Raw genomic sequence first — 22,605 nt, forward strand, 5'->3', positions numbered from 1 at the left:
CCGCTCCGCGTGACGTCACGGAGACATACGGCCAGCGATTGGTCAGAGGGAGGGGTCTCATGGCATGAAAACACGCCCGCTGTAGGGAAAAACCACGCCCTCTAATGCGCCCCCTCCTGGTAGACATCCACAATGACTGCAAAACCGAAGCGCGCGAAACGAGACTGTCAGAAAACGATGAATCACCGTACAGTGGAGCAGTGAGGTAAATAATGGGGGGAAGTCACCGTACAGTGGAGCAGTGAGGTAAATCATGGGGGAAAGTCTCCGTACAGCGGAGCAGTGAGGTAAGTAATGGGGGGAAAGTCACCGTACAGCGGAGCAGTGAGGTAAATCATGGGGGAAAGTCTCCGTACAGCGGAGCAGTGAGGTAAATAATGGGGGGAAGTCACCGTACAGTGGAGCAGTGAGGTAAATCATGGGGGAAAGTCTCCGTACAGCGGAGCAGTGAGGTAAGTAATGGGGGGAAAGTCACCGTACAGAGGAGCAGTGAGGTAAATCATGGGGGAAAGTCTCCGTACAGCGGAGCAGTGAGGTAAATAATGGGGGGAAAGTCACCGTACAGAGGAGCAGTGAGGTAAATCATGGGGGAAAGTCTCCGTACAGCGGAGCAGTGAGGTAAGTAATGGGGGGAAGTCTCCGTACAGCGGAGCAGTGAGGTAAATAATGGGGGGAAAGTCTCCGTACAGCGGAGCAGTGAGGTAAGTAATGGGGGGAAAGTCTCCGTACAGCGGAGCAGTGAGGTAAATCATGGGGGAAAGTCTCCGTACAGCGGAGCAGTGAGGTAAGTAATGGGGGGAAAGTCACCGTACAGCGGAGCAGTGAGGTAAATAATGGGGGGAAAGTCTCCGTACAGCGGAGCAGTGAGGTAAATAATGGGGGGAAAGTCACCGTACAGCGGAGCAGTGAGGTAAATAATGGGGGGAAAGTCTCCGTACAGCGGAGCAGTGAGGTAAATAATGGGGGGAAAGTCACCGTACAGCGGAGCAGTGAGGTAAATAATGGGGGGAAAGTCTCCGTACAGCGGAGCAGTGAGGTAAGTAATGGGGGGAAAGTCACCGTACAGCGGAGCAGTGAGGTAAATAATGGGGGGAAAGTCTCCGTACAGCGGAGCAGTGAGGTAAGTAATGGGGGGAAAGTCTCCGTACAGCGGAGCAGTGAGGTAAATCATGGGGGAAAGTCTCCGTACAGCGGAGCAGTGAGGTAAGTAATGGGGGGAAAGTCACCGTACAGCGGAGCAGTGAGGTAAATAATGGGGGGAAAGTCTCCGTACAGCGGAGCAGTGAGGTAAATAATGGGGGGAAAGTCACCGTACAGCGGAGCAGTGAGGTAAATAATGGGGGGAAAGTCTCCGTACAGCGGAGCAGTGAGGTAAATAATGGGGGGAAAGTCTCCGTACAGCGGAGCACTGAGGTAAATAATGGGGGAAAGTCTCCGTACAGCGGAGCAGTGAGGTAAATAATGGGGGAAAGCCACTGTACAGGGGAGCAGTGAGGTAAATAATGGGGGGAAAGTCTCCGTACAGCGGAGCACTGAGGTAAATAATGGGGGAAAGTCACCGTACAGCGGAGCAGTGAGGTAAATAATGGGGGAAAGCCACTGTACAGGGGAGCAGTGAGGTAAATAATGATACTTTGGAAAAATTGCACAACAAATTTTGCCATCCATTTCGTCCTGTTACCCTTGTCAGAATAAAAACATTGGGGCTAAAACAACATTTTTGTTGTAAAAATGTGTTTAATTTTCACTTCTCCACATTATAAAATTCTGTGGCGTCCCTGAGGGTTCAAAGTGCTCACCAACACATCTAGAGAAAGTCCTTAAGGGGTCCAGCTTCCAAAATGGGGTCATTTGTGGGAGTTTCCACTATTTAGGCACATCAGGGGCGATCCAATCACGACATGGCTTCGGCTAGTCATTCAAGACAATTTTGTATTCCAAAAGTCAAATGGCGCTCCTTTCCTTATGAACCCTGCCGTGCTCCCAAACAGTAGTTTTCCCCCACATATGTGGTATCGACGTACTCAGGAGAAATTGCTCAACAATCTTAAAGGTCCATTTTTTTCTTGCTAACTTTTGAAAGTAAAATATTTGAGGCTAAAATAACATTATTGTGTCAAAGGTGTGTGTAATTTTTTTCGCGGCTCAACATCAACTCATCTAGATAAGTTCCTTAGGGGGTCCAAAATGGGGTCACTTGTGGGCGGTTTCCACTCTTTATGCACATCAGGGGCTCTCTAAACGTATCAGCTATTGACTCCAGACAATTTCACATTCCAAATCTCAAAACGGCGCTCCTTCCCTCCGGAGCCGTGCACACAAACAGTAGTTTTCTTCCACATATGGAGTATCGGCGCAATCAGGAAATTTTATGGTGCATTTTCTCCTATTACCCTTGTGAAAATGAAAAATTTGACGCTAAAGTAACATTTTTGTGGGAAAAAGTCAAATGTTCATTTTTTTCTACAGAAACAAAAGGTACGCATACAAAGGGATCGCCATAAAATGACAAAAATTTTATTAATACAGCAAGATACATGCAAAAACATTAATTTAAAAACCCAGCGACTATACAAATTCATGCCAAGACAACCAAATAAAGTTGTAGTGGACCCTAAAGAGACCAGAATATTTTAACTTGCCATATGACATGCAGGGGTGTAAGTAAAAAACATATATCAGTAACATGCATCCATGTTATTAAATGGATATAGACAATAATCAAATCACACAGTACAAGGGAGAGCAGCAATATGCCAGCAGAAGACCCCCGGAAACGAATCAAACCATAATCAAATGAAGGCAATAATAATGGCACTATATCCCTAGACAACAGGCAGCATGTATACTTACCACTCCATAGTAAACAGCCCCCGAGTGCACGATCTGGTCACAGAAGGGAGAGAACCCTCCCGCGTACCGCCACAAGTGTGTCTTCCTCTGGGGTCAGCACGATTACACAATGGATAGTGCATGTATATATGCTACAGTTAATGAGGATTAGTTAGGCATATATACCAGCTGGGAGGTGGCAGGTTAGAGGATGGAACGGTTTGGCACTTTCCCCTGTGTCAAGCAAGGATAAATAAGTCTTTCTAGTAGAGTCAGAGCGCCCATAGACAGAGGAAAGAGCGAGGGATACCAAGTTATGAGGGAAGCCGGAAAAACTAGCGATTTGCAAGCGTAATTAGCTTTCAGAATGCTAGCGTTTTCCAAGGGATCTGTAGCATCGCTTGGAGAACTTTTTACTATTGAGGCGGCCTATGCAGCATCAGTAGTAAAAGATAGAATGTTAAAAATAATTTTAAAAAAATTAAATCATCAAAGGTCTCGCAAGGCATTACTGGGAACGGGAGCAGCGCTGAGGCCTGGGAAGGCTGCGCGGGCACCGGAAGGTGAATGTAACCCGATTTTTTTTTTATTTTTTATTCTACTTTTTACAGGGATATAATACCCACAGCCCAGAGGAGAGTCTCCTCTCCTCCGGACCGTGGGTACCATCCGCAAATGGTGGGCACAGCCACATGCGGAAAGTAAGCAGAACAATGCATTCCTATGTGGGCGGAATCCCCGCATGCTGCATATTTTTCCGCGATTCGATTCCGCCGGTGGAAAATGCACAGCATTGCGGAATCCCATTGGGATGCTGGGGGTTTTTTTTGCGTTTTCGCGGCAAAAAGCGCATTAGAAACTGCCGCAAAAACGCAACGTGTGAACGCAGCCTTAGGGAGGGAAACTGGTCTATTAGGGTACGTGCACACGCTGCGGATTCCGCTGCGTTTCCGCAGCGGTTTTGGCCGCTGCAGACCCGCAGCAGCGTTAGCTGCGGTGTACAGTACCATTCAAATGAATGGGAAAAAAAAAACGCTGTGCCGACGCTGCGGAAAAATCCACGCGGATTTGCTGCGGTTTTGAATCCGCAGAAAGAATTGCATGTCAATTCTTTCTGCGGAAACCACTGCGGGTTCCTATCTCCACCATTGTGGAGATAGTGAATCCGCAGGACCAAACCGCAGGCAAAACCGCAGATAATCCGCAGGTCTTTTGACCTGCGGTTTTTGCAAAATCCGTGCGGATTAATCCGCAGCGGATTCCGCAGCGTGTGCACGTACCCTAAGGGTTACAAGGAAAGTTATACTGTTGCAGAAAAAAAATACCGTATATAAAATACAAGAACGTAGTGAACAAAAAGTGCAAAGAACAGTGCAATGTGATATAAGAATAATAACTTATGTAGACAAAAAGCAATAAACAATGATGACATGCCATGAAATAATGGTGGAACAATTTTATTATTATTTATTATTATAGCGCCATTTATTCCATGGCACTTTACATGTGAGGAGGGGTATACATAATACATACAAGTACAGTACGGTAATCTTAAGTAGAATAAAGTCCAGCTCACCAGTTATGACATCCCAGGAATCGGAGCACGGAACCGCCGTGTCAAGACATAAAACGTAGCAAAATGAGGGAAAAATCCAGCTCCACGATATAGTGGAAAAAAAACAATCCTTTATTCACTTGATATTTCAAGCATGGAGGATAAAAGTATCAGCATAGATAGCAGCATATGATGTGTTATCGACACGTATTAGGTGTCACAGCACCCTTAGTCATTCATGATCTCGGGAGACGAGATTCAAATCTTGGCAACGAAATGTCGTCTCTCGGGACGAGATCTGAACCTGAGCATGTGCCGCCCCTGGACAGGCGGCCATGTTCCCGGAGTCCACCACAACATGGCAGCAACGGATGTGCGGGGGCCTCCGGGCTTTGAGGAAATGCCGGTGGAGCCCCCTACAAAGCACAGAGAGCCGCTGCTACTGCACCAGAGCACAGCCCGCCACCACCACACCACAGAGCCCCGCTGCACCTGCACCAGCCACAGGAATGTAAGTATATTGCGACTGTAAGACGCACCCCCATTTTCCCCCAAAAAAAATTTTTGGGAAAAAGTGCGTCTGAGGCTGGTTTCACATTAGCGCTTTTTAAGCGCACGCACGGCCGGGGGTAGCTCCGCCCCCGAGCCGGCTCTCTGCCCGGCGTGCCCGCCCCTTGCTTGTAGCGCCACCTCCTATCGCACAGCGGCGCCTACGATCGGCGCACCCTATCTTTAGCATAGGGTGCGCAGATCGTGCGCAGGCCGTGCGCTTTGACCTGCGCTGCGCACTTTTGACGGTGCGCCGTGCGCGCCAAAATCCGAAAAGTTTGATTTTGGCGCGCACGGCGCACCGTCAAAAGTGCGCAGCGCAGGTCAAAGCGCAACTAGCGCACGGCCTGCGTACGATCTGCGCACCCTATGCTAAAGATAGGGTGCGCCGATCGCAGGCGCCGCTGTGCGATAGGAGGCGGCGTTACAAGCAAGGGGAGGGCACGCCGGGCAGAGAGCCGGCTCGGGGGCGGAGCTACCCCCGGCCGTGCGTGCGCTTAAAAAGCGCTAATGTGAAACCAGCCTGATGGTCCGAAAAATACGGTATGTTTTTTACTTACACCCTTGCATGTCACATGGTAAGTTATATTCTGGTCTTAGGGTTCACTACAACTTTATTTGGTTTTCTTGGCATGAATTTGTTTAGCCGCTGGACTTTTTAATTTTTTTTAAATGTATGGTTTTTTTGCATGTATATTGCTGTATTAATAACATTTTTGTGATTTTTATGGTGATGCCTTTATATGCACACTTATTGTTCTTTTTTCTGTAGTATGTATTTACGGTATGCATTTGGTTGATACCTATACCATTGGGTGGTGCCCACGATTACACTATTTCTATGTTCATTTTTTTCCTTCCACGTTCCAATAATTCCTGTGAAGCACCCGAAGGGTTAATAAACTTCTTGAATGTGGTTTTGCGCACCTTGAGTGGTGCAGTTTTCAGAATGGTGTCACTTTTGGGTATTTTCTGTCATATAGACCCCTCAAAGTCACTTCAAATGTGAGGTGGTCCCTAAAAAAATGGTTTTGTAAATTTTATGGAAAAAAATGAGAAATCGCTGGTCAACTTTTACCAATTCTAACTTTGTAACTAAAAACATGTTTCAAAAATTGTGCTGAGACATGTGGGAAAATGTTATTTATTAACTATTTTGTGTGACCTCTCTCTGATTTAAGGGCATAAAGATTAAAAGTTTGAAAATTGTGAAATTTTTAAAAGTTTCACCAAATTTCCGATATTTTCAGAAATAAACACAAGTCATATCGAACAAATTTTACCAATATCATGATGTGCACCATGCCACTAAAAAATGATCTCAGAATCAGTGGAATCCCTTGAAGCGCCAGAGTTATTACCACATAAAGTGACAGTGGTCAGAATTGTAAAAATTGGCCCGGTCACAAAAGTTGAAAGCAGGCTCTGGCGCAAAAGGGTTAAAAAAGATTAGTTTATACAAGTTCTTCTCACAAAATTAGAATATCATCAAAAAGTGAATTTATTTCTGTTCTTCAACACAAAAAGTGACTTTCCTCTATTCTATAGAGTCATTACACACAGAGTGATCTATTGCACGTGTTTATTTCTGGTAATGTTGATGATTATGGCTTACAGCCAATGAAAACCCAGAAGTCATTATCTCAGGAAATTAGAATAATTAAAAAACACCTGCAAAGGCTCCTAAGAGTTTATAAAGGTCCCTTCGTCTGTTTCAGTAGCTCCACAATCATGGGGAAGACTGCTGACCTGACATGTCCGAAGGCAGTCACTGACACACTCCATAAGGAGGGGAAGCCACAAAAGGTCATTGGTAAAGAAGCCGGCTGTTCACAGAGCGCTGTATCCAAGAATACTAATGGAAAGTGGAGTGGAAGGAAAAAGTGTGGGAGAAAAAGGTGCACTAGCAACCGGGATAACCGCAGCCTTGTGTCAAGTGTCACATTCCTTGTGTCAGCCACTCATGACCAATAGACAACACCAGAAGCGTCTTACCTGGGCCAAGGAGATAAAGAACTGGACTGTTGTCAGGGGTCCCAGAGTCTGGAGGAAGAGTGGAGAGGCCACAATCCAAGCTGCTGGAGGTCTAGTGTGAAGTCTCCACCATCAGTGATGGTTTGGGGAGCCATGTCATCTGCTGGTGTAGGTCCACTGTGTTTTATCAAGACCAAAGTCAGCGCAGCCGTCTACCAGGAGGACATTTTAGAGCTCTTCATGTTTCCCTCTACCGACAAGCTTTATGGAGCTGGAAATGTCATTCTCCAGCAGGACTTGGCCCCTGTCCACACTGCCAAAAGTACCAATACCTGGTGTACACACAACAGTATCACTGGGCTTGATTGGCAGCAAACTCTCCTGACCTTAACCCCATAGAGAATCTATGGAGCATTGTCAAGAAGATGAGAGACACCAGACCCAACAATGCAGACAAGCTGAAGGCTGCTATCAAAGCAACCTGGGCTTCCATAACCCCTCAGCAGTGCCACAGGCTGATCGCCTCCATGCCACGCTGCATTGATGCAGGAATTGATGCAGAAGGAGCCCGACCAAGTATTGAGGGCATTTACTGATCATACATTTCATTAGGACAACATTTCAGATTTTACAATCATTTTTCAAGCTGGTGTTATAAAGTTTTCTAATTTACTGAGATAATGACTTTTGGGTTTTCATTGGCTGTAAGCCATAATCATCAACATTACCAGAAATAAACACGTGGAATAGATCACTCTGTGTGTAATGACTCTATAGAATACAGAAGGGTCACTTTATGTACTGAAGAACTGAAATAAATTCACGTTTTGATAATTACACCATAGCAAACACCACAGAGCTGCAGCATTTACAGAAAAAGGAAGGCATTGTGTGTCTTCTAGTACCTGAGTCTAAAACGTGGAATAATATGGGGTTAAATTGTCATACACATAAGTCATCAGTAAGCAGTCGCTGAGTCATAGAAATTAGCATGACCGTGGATGCAGGTGTGGCTTTCTTATGAATCTGAACTTCCCGCTCATGCAGTTTAGCCCTGGGTCTTAGGCTGTGTGCACACGCTGCGGATTTTGCTGCGGTTCCGCAGCGGTTTTGGCCGCTGCGGACCCGCAGCAGTTTCTGCTGCGGTGTACAGTACAATGATTCCCTATGGGAATCAAAAACCGCAGTGCAGACGGTGCGGAATTTTCCGCACGGATTATCTGCGGTTTTCAATCCGCAGAAAGAATTGACATGTCAATTCTTTCTGCGGATTCTCCTGCGGTTTGCCATCTCCTCCATTGAGGAGATGAAAAACCGCAGGGCAAAACCGCAGAGCAATCCGCAGGTAAAACCGCAGGTCTTTTGACCTGCGGTTTCACCTGCGGATTGTACAAAATCCGCGCGGATGAATCCGCACCTTTTCCGCAGCGTGTGCACACAGCCTTATAAGACGGATTGAGAGCGGGGTCTCAGTCTATACAGAGTTGTGTCAGACAGCGGCAAAACTCCAGGCAGGTAAGATTAATCAATAGCTGCGGTTCATTTCTCCTCCCAACCTCCCCATAATCACGCAGCTTCTGCTACTTTTAGTGGGGAGAGGGAAATAAGCTTTCACTTTTGTGGATAAAGGGGTCAGGCGTCCCCACTGCGCTCTGTTCACTTTACTGCAATGAGTTGGGCTTGATGTCACTTTTGATGGCAAGAACAGCCGGCAGGCATTATTCTTACCGTAAAAACGTCTAGAATCCCAAACTGGGTCCACGGGGCGTATTCATGACCGTACGATGGATCTGGGACAGCACTGTGGTTTCTGGTGACTAAACCGGCCATGACACCAGCATGAAAAGTGCGTATACATTAGATTGCTGCCAGGAAGGGAGCACGGTTACCTACAGTGAATGATCACTGTAAGGAAGGTGAGATATTGCAAAACATATGTAAGAGTTACAGCTGATACAGAGCTCAAAATCCTTGCGATACTGCTATCAGAGTGATCAAATAGTAAAGTGTCAGATTTAGAAACATAATGTATGCTACCTGCAGCCACGTCCTCTGAGTCTCACTGCACTCTACCTGTAGCCACCACTAGGGGAAGTTCACTGCATTGTCTGCAGCCACCACTAGGGGGAGCGTACTGCGTTCTATCTCCAACCCCCACTAGAGGGAGCTCACGTCACAAACCTTTATTTCTCATTTTAATGCGAGCTATAAATTGTGCACTGCTTCTGCAGTGTTCTCACTGTGGTCTTGCACTTTACCCCTTAACGTAATCAATTTTGCTGGTGCTATGTCCTCATTTAACTAAAAACGAAGTTATAGTGAACCTGTCCTCAATATTTACTCCTAGAAGGCATTTGGACAGTATCTAATACCCTCTGTGATGATTCTTGTATTAGCCCTAAATGCTAAATGTAATGTAAATGTATTAGGAGCCTGATAAAGCATTCCTACTACCTTCTAGGAATAAATCCTGATAACAGGTTCCCTTTAAAATATTTACAACTTAATTGACAAGCCAAATTTTGATTCTTATTTATTCCTGGCATTTTTACCATTACTAAGGGAATGTGCACATGCTGCGGAATGGGGTGCGGATTTGGCCACGCGGATTTTGTAAAATCCGCAGGTAAATCTGCAGGTCAAAAGACCTGCGGTTTTGCCCTGCAGTTTTTCATCTCCACAATGGAGGAGATGGCAAACCGCAGCAGAATCCGCAGAAAGAATTGAAATGTCAATTCTTTCTGCGGTTTAGAAACCGCAGGAAAACCACGCGGAAAAATCCGCACTGTATGCACTGCGGTTTTTAATATCCATAGGATATTATGGTACTGTACACCGCAGCAAAAACTGCTGTGGATCCACAGCGGCCAAATCCGCTGTGGAACCGCAGCAGAATCCGCAGCGTGTGCACACACCCTTATACCTCCCATTTCTTTGTTCCTTACTGTAAAGTCTATTCTGCTTTATGTTATAGTAAATGTGAACCACTCACCCTGTTAACATTAGAGGATTTACCAGCCTCCCATTTTATGTGCAAATAACCGCAGTTGGAGGCAGGGGATAGACTTTCTGTAGAACAGATCATAACAATCTTTTACTCCTTGTTACCAGCCGTTTTGGCTAGGCGGACTGACTGTGACTATGAGTAGGGTAAGTGACAGATGTGGAAAAACCTGCCTTCCTCTTCACTATATCAAATATCTCAGTGGTGAGATCATCTGGAAATATTTGAATATTTGGTGTACGTTCACATGTTGTTGCGGAATTTTTTTCACTGCGTACAATAGATTGTAAAGACAAATCTGTTGAATTGTATAATTTAAGATATAAACCATAACTAAATGCTTAATCACACAGCTGATTGATCAGCTTGAGATCTTGGAATTTGCAGACAAGTCATCTTGATTTGTCATGTTCCTCAGACTTTTCCTGACCAACCATTATCCCCTGCTTAAAGGTGCTGCTATTAGTGTCACCTCCACATGAAGGCAGCAGAACGTCACCCCATCATACTGTCTCCCCCATCTTCCCCTTTTCCCATACTGCATCCTGGTTTCATCTCTTTCCAAAGTGAGGGTGTGTGCACACGCTGCGGATTCTGCTGCGGCTCCGCAGCAGATTTGGCCGCTGCGGGTCCGCAGCAGTTTTTGCTGCGGTGTACAGTACCATTATTCCCTATGGGAATAAAAAACCGCAGTGCAGACGGTGCGGATTTTTCCGCGCGGTTTTTCTGCGGTTTTGAAACCGCAGAAAGAATTGACATGTCAATTCTTTCTGCGGATTCTGCTGCGGTTTGCCATCTCCTCCATTGTGGAGATGAAAAACCGCAGGCTAATCCGCAGGTAAAACCGCAGGTCTATTTACCTGCGGATTTTACAAAAACCGCGCGGCCAAATACGCACTGCAATCCGCAGCGTGTGCACGTACCCTGAGTGATGTGCACTCCCCTGACTGTCCACATGATGGAAACCGGGAGTCATTATAAGCCACCTTCTTTCATTGCTCCATGGTCATAATGTGCATGTAGGTAGTGTATAGATCTCAGCATGGGCACACTGACAGGTCTGCTGCAGCCTTACCTCATACAAAACAGACTGCAATGCTCTGCGTTTTCTGACAAGTTTTGAATATTTGGAAAGTTTCTGCTCCAAAAAAAAAAATCAGTGTGAACACACGCTAACAAAAGGGCTCATACTCACTTGCAAGAGACTTGCACAATTCTTGTGCGAGTCTCTCGCATGAAAACCTCCATAATATTCCCCCCACACTACCCCTCTCCATAATATTCTCACACACACTACCCCTCTCCATAATATTCTCACACACACTGCTCCTCTCCATAATATTCCCCCAACCCCTCGCCATAATATTCTCACACACACTGCTCTTCTCCATAATATTCCATAATGCCTCTCCCACACTGCCCTTATCCATATTATCCCCATATTGTCCCTCTCCATAAAATTTCCCCACACTGCCCCTCTCCATATAATCCCCCCACACTGTCCCTCTCAATTATGTCCCCCCATACACTGCCCCTCTCCACAATATCTCCCGCCACACAGCCTCTCTGAAGGGTGTCCTCAGGTTGTGCCCCTCTACTGTATGATGTTTATAACAGTCGTTGATGTAACGTCACGCCTGGACATCTGCACTGTTGTTTTTTGCATTATGATATTCGCTCTCTATATTACAACATTTGACACAATATATTCTCATACTGGGGCAGTCAGTTCAGTTGATGGACGCTCTCCGGTTGAGCGCTGCTTTCGGACTTTGTTATTCGTAACATTGAAACTTTCGTTTGTGTCAGATTCTTTTTACATTTTTAGTTGATGTCATTTTCTTGTTCTTTTTCAGTCTTCATCACAAATAAAATTTACAGTTTCCTCATGGCCGAGCACATCAGCAACCACCCGGTGAGACTTTGTTAGATATGATTTATCTATAAATTATAATATACAGTCATGATCAAGACAATGATTCTGTTTCTTTTAATGCATGAATAGGACCCAAGTGCCCACCTAGATAAGGAAAACCAGTCAAATTCAGTGGAGCTAAACCAAACAAATCGGACATCAATACTAACTCCTCTGCAGGTAAAAGTTCTCCACTTTAAAGGGAGATTCCACCTTCACTGATTTAGACCAGGGTTCCACATTGGCAGATCACCTGAAATGTGTTTTTTTTATGCTGTGATCTCATGCGGGAAGCACAACTTTCTGCATCATGCTATATCACAATGCAATTTTAATGGTTGCATTCAATACTGCGCAAATTGAAATGGATCTTGTCATCTGATTCATGCTGTCCAAACTGAGGGAGGCAAGAATCAGTGCTCTCAGCTGACGGCACAAAGGATATTTTCTCCAACCTCAGTTCTGAATGCGCAGCCATCCGAGCAAAAGATTTCTTCTCCGGTTACTCACTTCTCCATCAGGCAGCGCTGGCATCGGTAAGTGTGTGTACGATGCAGCTCCTGTCAGTTGAGACACAGGCTGTGTTTCTCTAGACTACAGCCCATCCTGACACATGAGTACGACAAGCTGCCATTTGAATTGTGACAGGGGCCATTTTATTAGATTGTTGGAGAATCCCTTTAACATCTCCAACCTACTGCGGTTGTTCCAGGGTATAGGGTAGATAAGACCTTATCGAAGACACGGGTATTGTCATTACTAAGGAAATATATCCACTGATGACATGAGAGGTTTTCAGGGAGAATTTCGGGTGATATTTTACGCCTCCAGACTAGTTGTAAAGCGGTAGGGGAAAAAATCCAGCTCCCCACCTACGATTCCACACTTCTGGAGCACGATAGCACCTGGTCAGGGTGCAACATCCAATGTAGAAAGCTTTTTCCGGTGGTGAATTGGCTTTGAACTGTGATTCCCATCGGAGCGTGATCTGACTAAGGGTCCCGTTACACTAAACGATGCACCAGCGATCCCGACAACGATACGACCTGGTCAGGATCGTTGGTACCTCACTACATGATCGCTGGTGAGCTGTCAAACAGGCAGCTCTCACCAGCGTTCAGGACCAGCGAGGACGCGGGTATCCAAGGTAAATATCGGGTAACTAAGCGTACGTGTCGCTTAGTTACCCGCTGTGTACCTTGGATACCTGCGTGCTCGCGCTGGGAGATGGTATCCAGGTAAACAGCGGGTAACTAAGCACGCGCTTCACTTAGTGACCCGCTGTGTACCTTGGATACCAGCTCCCAGCACGCAGGTATCCAAGGTACACAGTGGGTAACTAAGTGACGTGTGCGCTTAGTTACCCGATATTTACCTTGGATACCAGCTCCCAGTGTCTGCTTACAGCGCTAGGAGCTCGCTGATGGTTGGTCTCCCGCTGCCACACGCAGCGATGCGTGCTGGCCAGCGGGAGACCAACGATCAAAAAATGACCCGGGACACTCCTGCACGATAAGCGATACCCGGCGGGGGGGGGGGGGGAGTCGGTCGCTGTGTGTGACGGGGCCTTAAGTCCAGCATCCAGTAATGGAAGGGCTGACATGGGGGATCAGTAATTTTGAAATCAAGAAATAGTCTATACGACTATGTTTTATGTGGATGGAAGAAGTAAGTATAATCTCTGTGGAAGACTAATATGTAGAAGATGTGACCATTGAAGGCCACTGACTTTTGTTACAGTGTCCTACCGAAATGATAGCTACAGATTTAACCTGATTAATAATAGTACTTTCTTAAGCAATGTATGTTGCTTTATGTTAGGGACATGTCCTGGGACTATGGTGTACAATATATTCCAGTATGTCACTAAGCTTAAAGGGAAGGTGCCATGTTTTTTCATAATTTAATGTAAAAAAGAAAATAGTATAAAAAGCTATTGTCCCCTAAGCTTGACTCAGTGGTGTGTATGGATTTTTTTTTTTTTCTGTAGTGATGCAGCCACTGGGGGCTGCCATCTTACCTTTCTGGCTGCTGAACGACACTTTCCATGCTCATTTGCGGCAGTCCCTGGGCATAAGACATAACAGTCGGCTCCCGACCCCTATCTGTATCATTGCAGCAGCATCAGCTGTGAACTGGGCATGCCTCTGTGGGCAGCTCAATTCACTGCTGTAGGTGTGGCCAGGCGCCATTTTATTAGAGCCCAGTGCTTTCCAGTTACACACTGATGCAAGCCCTGGATGCTGTACTGTTCCAGCATAACAGCTTGGATGTTCACTCTGCACATACAACCTGCAGGACAGAATACAGGATGAGTTCCCGGGGACCGAGCTGCTCTTTCCAAAACACCCGACCAGCTGCAGCCCCTGCACTTGCAAAACAGAGGAGGAGCTGCTCCCTGCTCTTTCAAAACACTTGGCAATCTGCTGGACATCTAATCCTCTCCTGTGATACTGACTGCTGAGCTGTGTATCTAATTCTCTCCTGTGTGATACTGTCTGCTGAGCGTGTATCTAATCCTATCCTGTGTGATACTGACTGCTGAGCCGTGTATCTAATCCTCTCCTGTGATACTGACTGCTGAGCTGTGTATCTAATTCTCTCCTGTGTGATACTGTCTGCTGAGCGTGTATCTAATCCTCTCCTGTGTGATAGTGACTGCTGAGCTGTGTATCTAATCCTCTCCTGTGTGATACTGACTGCTGAGCGTGTATCTAATCCTATCCTGTGTGATACTGTCTGCTGAGCTGTGTATCTAATCCTCTCCAGTGTGATACTGTGTGCTGAGCAGTGTATCTAATCCTCTCCTGTGTGATACTGACTGCTGAGCCGTGTATCTAATCCTATCCTGTGTGATACTGTCTGCTGAGCTGTGTATCTAATCCTCTCCTGTGTGATACTGTGTGCTGAGCGTGTATCTAATCCTCTCCTGTGTGATACTGTTTGCTGATCCGTGTATCTAATCCTCTCCTGTGATACTGTCTTCTGAGCTGTGTATCTAATCCTATCCTGTGTGATACTGTCTGCTGAGCTGTGTATCTAATCCTATCCCGTGTGATACTGACAGCTGAGCCGTGTATCTAATCCTCTCCTGTGTGATACTGACTGCTGAGCCGTGTATCTAATCCTATCCCGTGTGATACTGCTCTCCTGAAATACTCTGCTGCTGTCACTCTGCTGGTTTTATGTGTGATCTACATGGTGGTATTGTGTATGATCTATATGGCGGCATTATGTGTGAAGTATATGGCGCTATTATGTGAGAATACTATGGCAGTATTATCTGCTAAAAGGGGACCCATTCTAGGGTGGTTCTGGCTGAGCACCTGCACACGGGTCAGGGGTAATAGGTGCAGTCAGGGGAGGGCTGGTGAGGCAGCTGAAGAGGGGCCTCATTTTTAATGTTACTGAATGGCTACATTTCCCCCCATCCTGCTTCCCAGTGTCACCCCGGACTGCGCCTGTCGCCTCGCTTTCACACATCGCCAGGACAGGATCTGAGGAGGGGAATGGGGTCTTTGCATGCAAAGTCTGGATCAGAACAGGCCATCAATCAGCAGAAACGTTTCCTGGATTTCTGTGGTGCTGTCACCCTGCTCTTCCCCCATATATCTCCCTCTGTGGTCTGTGCCCCCCATAGACCAGCACACTGCTCTCCTGAAATACTCTGTGCTGCCTGCCATCCTCGGTGACCGAAGACCCCATTCCTCTCCTCAGATCCTGTCCTGGCGATGTGTGAAAGCGAGGTGACAGGGGCCTGATATATGGTAGGAAGGAGCAGGGTGACAGCAGCACAGAGTATTTCAGGAGAGCAGTGTGCTGGTCTATGGGGGGCACCCTGTTCGGTGCCAGGGATTGTACATAGAGCGCTGTGTTTTATACACATGGATGGACCGTCTACTTGTCTGCTCCACAGAAATCCAGGAAACATTTCTGCTGATTGATGACCTGTTCTGATCCAGACTTTGCATGCAAAGACAGTCAGTAACTTTGCAGGCCCCATCAAAATGGCTGCTCACTGTGTTCCTAGATGTCATCCTCTCTTTTCCCTTAGCAAACACCCAGAAGGGGAGGAGAGGAGTGACACCACACCCATGTCAGCAGATTCCGCCCATAATTACTGCAGGGCAGTAATGTGAGCTAGTTGTACAATAGTTTTTTGTGTCAAATTTCAGTAGCTGCTCCCCTAGTGTTAACAAGTGGAAATGCCAAACTTTTTAAAATTATTTTTCATATTTTGCAAAATTAAAAACAAATGATAATCTTTTTTAAGAAAATGTAAACATTAACTCTTTACATTTTTTCAATTGCTGAAAAAAAAGTTTTTGGATGGCACCTTCCCTTTAATAGAAAAAAATGACAACCAATGACATCTATGATTTTCCCCATTAATACAAAAGCAATAGTATCTTTTACATCCACAGATATTCCTCATGGTTTATAGATACATGAAATGAGAATATAAACAGATACAGTGGGTACAGAAAGTCTTCAGACCCCTTTAAAATTTTCACTCTTTGTTTCCTTGCAGCCATTTGGTAAATTCAGAAAAGTTCATTTTTTTTTCTCATTAATGTACACTCTGCACCCCATCTTGACTGAAAAAAACAGAAATATAGAATTTTTTGCAAATTTATTAAAAAAGAAAAACTGAAATATCACATGGTCATAAGTATTCAAAATGTAATGCTGCCACATCGCAGTATTGCGCAACCTTCAACAGGGGGTGCTGGTGAGGGAGAAAAAGTTGCACTCACAGCGTAGCAGCACAGTGCGGCAGCGCAGGCACCACTAGGTGGCGATAGAATGGTCAGACGAGCCGGGTCAGTAACAGACAGGAAAACGCAGTACCAGGGGAAACCGCAATACACGTGGTCAGATGCAAGCCAGAAAAGTCGGAGCCATTCGAGAACAGAGAAGCCAGAGACAAGAGACAGTAAAACAGGTCAGAGGACAAGCTGAATCAGATACCAAGAGGTCACAGCACGGGGAGCAGCAAACACTAAGATGTGCGGGGTAGCAGGAGTGGGAAGGCACATGGTCTGATTGAACGGGCAGAGGACAAATCAAGATGTAACGGGGTCAGCCTCTCCAGCCTGGGGCAGGTACCATAACTGACACTGCCTGCAGGGAGCAGCGGACTGAAATAGCTAAACGGATCACAAAAAGAGGCAGAGAAAGCTAACCCCAGCATGACCAGACCAGAGAGAGAGAATAACAAGAAACAAACCCCGGCCTGGATCATGACACAGACCCTTTGCTCAGTATTGAGTAGAAGCACCTTTTGAGCTAGTACAGCCATGAGTCTTCTTGGGAATGATGCCACAAGTTTTTCACCCCTGGATTTGGGGATCCTCTGCCATTCTTCCTTGCAAATCCTCTCCAGTTCCATCAGGTTGGATGGTGAACGTTGGTGGACAGCCATTTTTAGGTCTCTCCAGAGATACTCCATTGGGTTTAGGTCAGGGCTCTGGCTGGGCCAGTCAGGAATGGTCACAGAGTTGTTCTGAAGCCACTCTGTTATGAGCTCATTTTCTGCTCCACCAGTTGAGAGTTCTCCTTCCGTTCTCTCTCTGGTGGTGACAGGAGGTAGTGAGGTTGGTTTAAGTGGTAGTGATCTGCCACCTGATGAGGAGGATAACGATTGGATCTCTGGAGTATCAGACTGGATATAAGACAGCCTATCTTGGTGCTGGTGATTCAGCCTGCTTCTCAGGTCCTGGACTTCAGCTCTCTTCCAGTCTTCTCAAGTTAAGTTTGTTTTTTGCTAATGTTCACACTTGCGCTTGTTGGTCAGTTCAGTTTCTTGTGTGGTCAGCTTGCCCCTGCTGGGGCTATGCTGAACTTCCACTCCTATTTATCTGTATTTGCCAATTTGCCTTTTTGTCCCTTTTTAGATTGGCCTCTTTTTGCTCTGTTTCAGAATATTTCAGAGTGCTGATATAGTGGGAGAAGTCTAGTGACTTCAGGGTTAATTTTGCTATCAGACGTGTTGGACATTATTTTGGTAGGGTTTTTTTGGCAGATTGCAGACAGTGGCTTTCCTTTCTAGTTAGTCGGGCCCCATTGTTTGCTCAGCCTATTTTCCTGCCTGTGTTTGTGTTTTCATCTTGTTTCACCGTCAATACATGTGTGGGGGCTGTCTATTCCTTTGGGGTCTGCTCTGGGTTAGTTTTCCCTTTTCTTGCTTTAGGTTTATGTAGTCCTCCGGCGGTGACGAGGCGTCTAGGAACATCGTAGGAACGCGCTACTGTTAGTTGTGTGGTTAAGATCAGGGATCTGCAATCTGCATAGTTACCAACCTCTCTGTTTTCTGGGACTTAGCTTTTTGTTGTTCCTCCTCGGTGACCCATTCATAACACCACTCCTTTGTTATGTTAGCTGTATGCTTAGGGTCATTGTCTCGTTGGAAGGTGAACCTTCGGCCAAGTCTGAGGTCCAGAGCACTCTGGAAGAGGTTTTCATCCAGGATATCTCTGTACTTGGCCGCATTCATGTTTCCTTCAATGGCAACCAGTCGTCCTGTCCCTGCAGCTGAAAAACACCCCCATAGCATGATGCTGCCACCACCATGGTTCACTGTTGGGATTATATTGGGCAGGCGATGAGCAGTGCTTGGTTTTTTCCACACATACCGCTTAGAATTATCACTAAAAAGTTCTATCTACGTCCCATCAGACCAGAGAATCTTATTTCTCATAGTCTGGGAGTCCTTCATGTGTTTTTTAGCAAACTCTATGCAGGCTTTCATATCTCTGGCACTGAGGAGAGGCTTCCGTCGGCCCACTCTGCCATAAAGGCCCGACTGGTGGAGGGCTGCAGTGATAGTTGACTTTGTGGAACTTTCTTTCATCTCCCTACTACATCTGTGGAGCTCAGCCACAGTGATCTTGGGGTTCTTCTTTACCTTGCTCACCAAGGCTCTTCTCCCACAATTGCTCAGTTTGGCTGGACGGCCAGGTCTAGGAAGACTTCTAGTGGTCCCAAACTTCTTCCATTTAAGGATTATGGAGGCCACTGTGCTCTTAGGAACCTGAGTACTGCAGACATTCTTTTGTAACCTTGGCCAGATCTGTGCCTTGCCCCAATTCTGTCTCTGAGCTCCTTGGCCAGTTCCTTTGGCCTCATGATTCTCATTTGGTGTGATGTGCACTGTGAGCTGTGAGGTCTTATATAGACATGTGTGCGCCTTTACACATCAGGTCCTATCAGTGTAATTACACACAGCTGGACTCCAATGAAGGAGTAGAACCATTTCAAGGAGGATAAAAAGGAAATGGACAGCATGTGACTTAAGTATGAGTGTCTGAGCAAAGGGTCTGAATACTATTCTTTTTTTTAATAAATTTGCAAAAAATTTTACATTTCTCTTTTTCAGTCAGGATGGGGTGCAGAGTGTTCATTAATGAGAAAAAAATGAACTTTTTTGAATTTACAGCATAGCTGCAATAAAACAAGTAGAGAAAAATGTAAAGGGGCCTGAATACTGTCCGTACCCACTGTAATTGACAGCTTACAAAGTTTTTATTAGGGTGAGTGAGGAGGAGAGGGTGAGCAGATAACTGATGTGCAGAAGTCAGTGGGCTGGAGAGAGATGACTAGAGTGTTAAGAGTTAACTCCTCACCTGGAATGTAACTTCTAGATACTCTTGGCCTCTGGTGGCCCAGCTCCATAGAAACCAGTTGTACACTATAAAAGATAAAAAGTATCATTGAAGGAGAACACAGCAGGTAAAAAAAAGCAAGTCAATTACAATCCTGTTGGTTATCATGCTGTCTCACTAATAGAAACAATTTAAGAACTTAAGAAATACCCCTTTAAAGCGATCATCTTTTTTTATGTCATCTCACTTTTTTTATGATGTACTGTATATACTGGGGACGACTTGTAGTAGATAAAATAACTGGATAATTGCTAATATTATCCTTTCTGTTGTTTGATTATAGTGATTCTCTAAGATCTGTCCTGAAGGCTATAGCCTTATCTCTGGTCACTAAGTAGTTGGGAATCCTCCATCACAGTCTTGTGCAAACTGTTTCTGATTCTAGAAAATGTGTATTATTGATTGAAGAGAAGCTCCAGTTTTTAGTAAAACGTGAGGCTACTTTCAAACCACAATTAAAATCCAAGCAATAAAAAAAAAGCACAGAAGCCAATCCTGGAGATGACATTATATTGGAGATTAGATTAGACCCTGTTATTTTGTATTGCTTGGATTTAAAATGTGACGAAATGAGGCCTTAAGTATTATTAGTGCTGGAGAGTCTTGTGCTTCTATGGTAAACTTCAGCGTAGCCCCATTAACGCGTATCTCTAGATTTCTTGATGAGCTATTTCTTTGCTTTTTCATTTGTTCACATGTACAACAAAATAAGGCATCTGTACAGGGGTGTAAGGCCGGGGTTACACTGGCGAGGAATACGGCCGAGTGAGAGGCGCTAAAAGCACGCATTAGACAAGGACCAATGATTCTCTATGGGGTCACTCGCACCAGGCGTATATTTCTCATCCGTATTCTACGCTCCGTGCCAATCGCAGCATGCTGCGATTGTCAGCGTACTACGGCCGTAGTACGCCAATGCAAGTCTATGGGTGCGCAAAAAATACGGATTACACACGGACCACACATGTGACTTGCGAGAAATACGCACCAGGTGTCTTTTAGCAAAGCCGGCAATTCAGTGCGCGATACAGTAAACTCACACTGACAGGTTTAATAAAGAAACGAATGAATAGATATATACACATAGAATACATATATATATATATATATATATATATATATATATATATATATATATATATATATATATATACATATGCATTCCATGTGTCTATATCTATTCTTTGGTTTCTGTTATAAACCCTGTCATAGGGCTCCATTATATGTCCATTTTGCAAGCCTGCGAGAAAATCTCGCCATACGGATGCCATACGGATTACATACGGATGCATACATGCGCAAAATACGCGACCACACCTTGATCACAGATGACATACGGAGCACTGTTTAGGGGCCATTCATCCGTATTACGCATGCAAAATACTGACCGTATTTTGCGTCGGTTAGTGTGACCCCGGCCTTACGATCGCAGTCACAGAAGGTACAATCAGGCTTTTGTGAGAGGGGGGGCCTGCCGACGCCAGAACCTGTTTCAGCTGCATGTGCTTCCGAGGTTGCACATTCAGATGAAGTGTATTAAGGAGAAGACAGCTGCCAGCGCCATGCACTACAATACATGTCATCGTCCAATCAGACGTTGGTGAGCTCGTCACAAGCACTGCATGGCAGTGACGTTATGTGCCGCCTTTGGCTGGCACACTGAAGTTAGCTGTAGGCTACAGAAGAGAACGCTGCACATGAATAGAGGACATTATACCAGGATGGGTCCAGAATGAGGGACACTCTACTAGGATGGTGGACACTCTTATAGGATGAGGCCAGGATGAAGGACTCTACCAGGATGGTGGATATTGTTATAGGGTAGGGGATATTATACCAGGAAGGGGCTCAAGATAGGGCACACTATACCAGGATAGGGACAGGATGAAGGACTCTACCAGGATGGTGGATATTGTTATAGAATAGGGGGGCATTATTACAGGAAGGGACCAGGATGAGGGATCCTCTACCAGGATGGTGGATATTGTTATAGGATAGGGGACATTATACCAGTAAGGAGCCAAAGATAGGGCACACTATACCAGGATGAAGTACTCTTTACCAAGATAGTGGACATTGTTATAGAATGGGAGGGTATTATAACCGGAAGGGACCAGGATGAGGGATCCTCTATCAGGATGGTGGATATTGTTGTTGGATAGGGACATTATACCAGGAAGGGGCCAAGGATAGGGCACACTATACAAGGATAGGGCCAGGATGAAAGACTCTCTACCACGATACTGGACATTGTTATAGAATAGGGGGCATTATAACAGGAAGGGACCAGTATGGTGGATATTGTTATAGGATAGGGAACATTATACCAGGAAGGGACCAGGATGAGGGAGACTCTAACAGGATGATGGATATTGTTATAGGGTAGGGGATATTATACCAGGATGGGGCCAGGATGAGGGATCCTCTACCCAGATTGTGGATATTGTTATAGAATAGGGGACATTATACCAGGAAGGGACCAGGATGAGGGATCCTCTACCAGGATTGTAGATATTGTTATAGAATAGGGGACATTATACCAGGAAGGGACCAGGATGAGGGATCTTCTACCAGGATGGTGGATATTGTTATAGGGTAGGGGACATTATACCAGGAAGGGGCCCAGAATAGGGCACACTTTACCAGGATGGGGCCAGGATGAAGGACTCTCTACCAAGATAGTGGACATTGTTATAGAATAGGGGGGTATTATAACAAAAAGTGGGACATTATACCAGGATGAGGCCTAGGATGGGAGCTACAACGGGGCACATTTTTACAGAAAGAGACCAGGACAGGGCATATTATTCCAAGAAGTGTCGAGGTAGCTATTTAGGGAGGGCTAAATTAACCCTTCGCGGTTGTACCAGTGATTTCCAAATTAATCCACAGAGTGTTGCTAGCAACTCAAATGACCACACGGAGACGGGGGTCTCTGTACGGGAGGATCAAGACAGATCACTAAGCCCCTTTATTTTAGTCACTTTTATAATCTTTTTCTTAATTATGCAAAGTTCTCAACTACCAATAACATCATTTCACTATATAAGCCAATAATATTGCAAGAAAACCGGAAACTGCATATATGTCCGTATCCAAATGGCATATTCTT

At 45.4% G+C, this 22,605-nt stretch overlaps 1 protein-coding gene across 2 annotated transcripts in view; it reads left to right on the plus strand.

The window, feature by feature from the left end:
• The first annotated feature begins 65 nt into the window (after positions 1-65).
• LOC141048453 (serine protease FAM111A-like) overlaps positions 66-22,605 on the plus strand; it is a 68,826-nt gene continuing 46,286 nt past the window's right edge. The window contains exons 1-3 of one of the 2 annotated variants that reach the window (XM_073544009.1): positions 66-205; positions 11,771-11,829; positions 11,920-12,009. In XM_073544009.1, the coding sequence (XP_073400110.1) occupies positions 11,803-11,829; positions 11,920-12,009 (117 nt within the window). In that variant the 5' untranslated portion in view covers positions 66-205; positions 11,771-11,802. Of the gene's footprint in view, positions 206-390; positions 412-11,770; positions 11,830-11,919; positions 12,010-22,605 lie in introns of those variants that run through there. The other variant, XM_073544010.1, reaches the window with a different exon arrangement.

Source organism: Dendrobates tinctorius, unplaced genomic scaffold, assembly GCF_039654945.1.
Source record: "Dendrobates tinctorius isolate UK_male_01 unplaced genomic scaffold, ASM3965494v1 ptg000136l, whole genome shotgun sequence".
Lineage (NCBI taxonomy): Eukaryota > Metazoa > Chordata > Amphibia > Anura > Dendrobatidae > Dendrobates > Dendrobates tinctorius.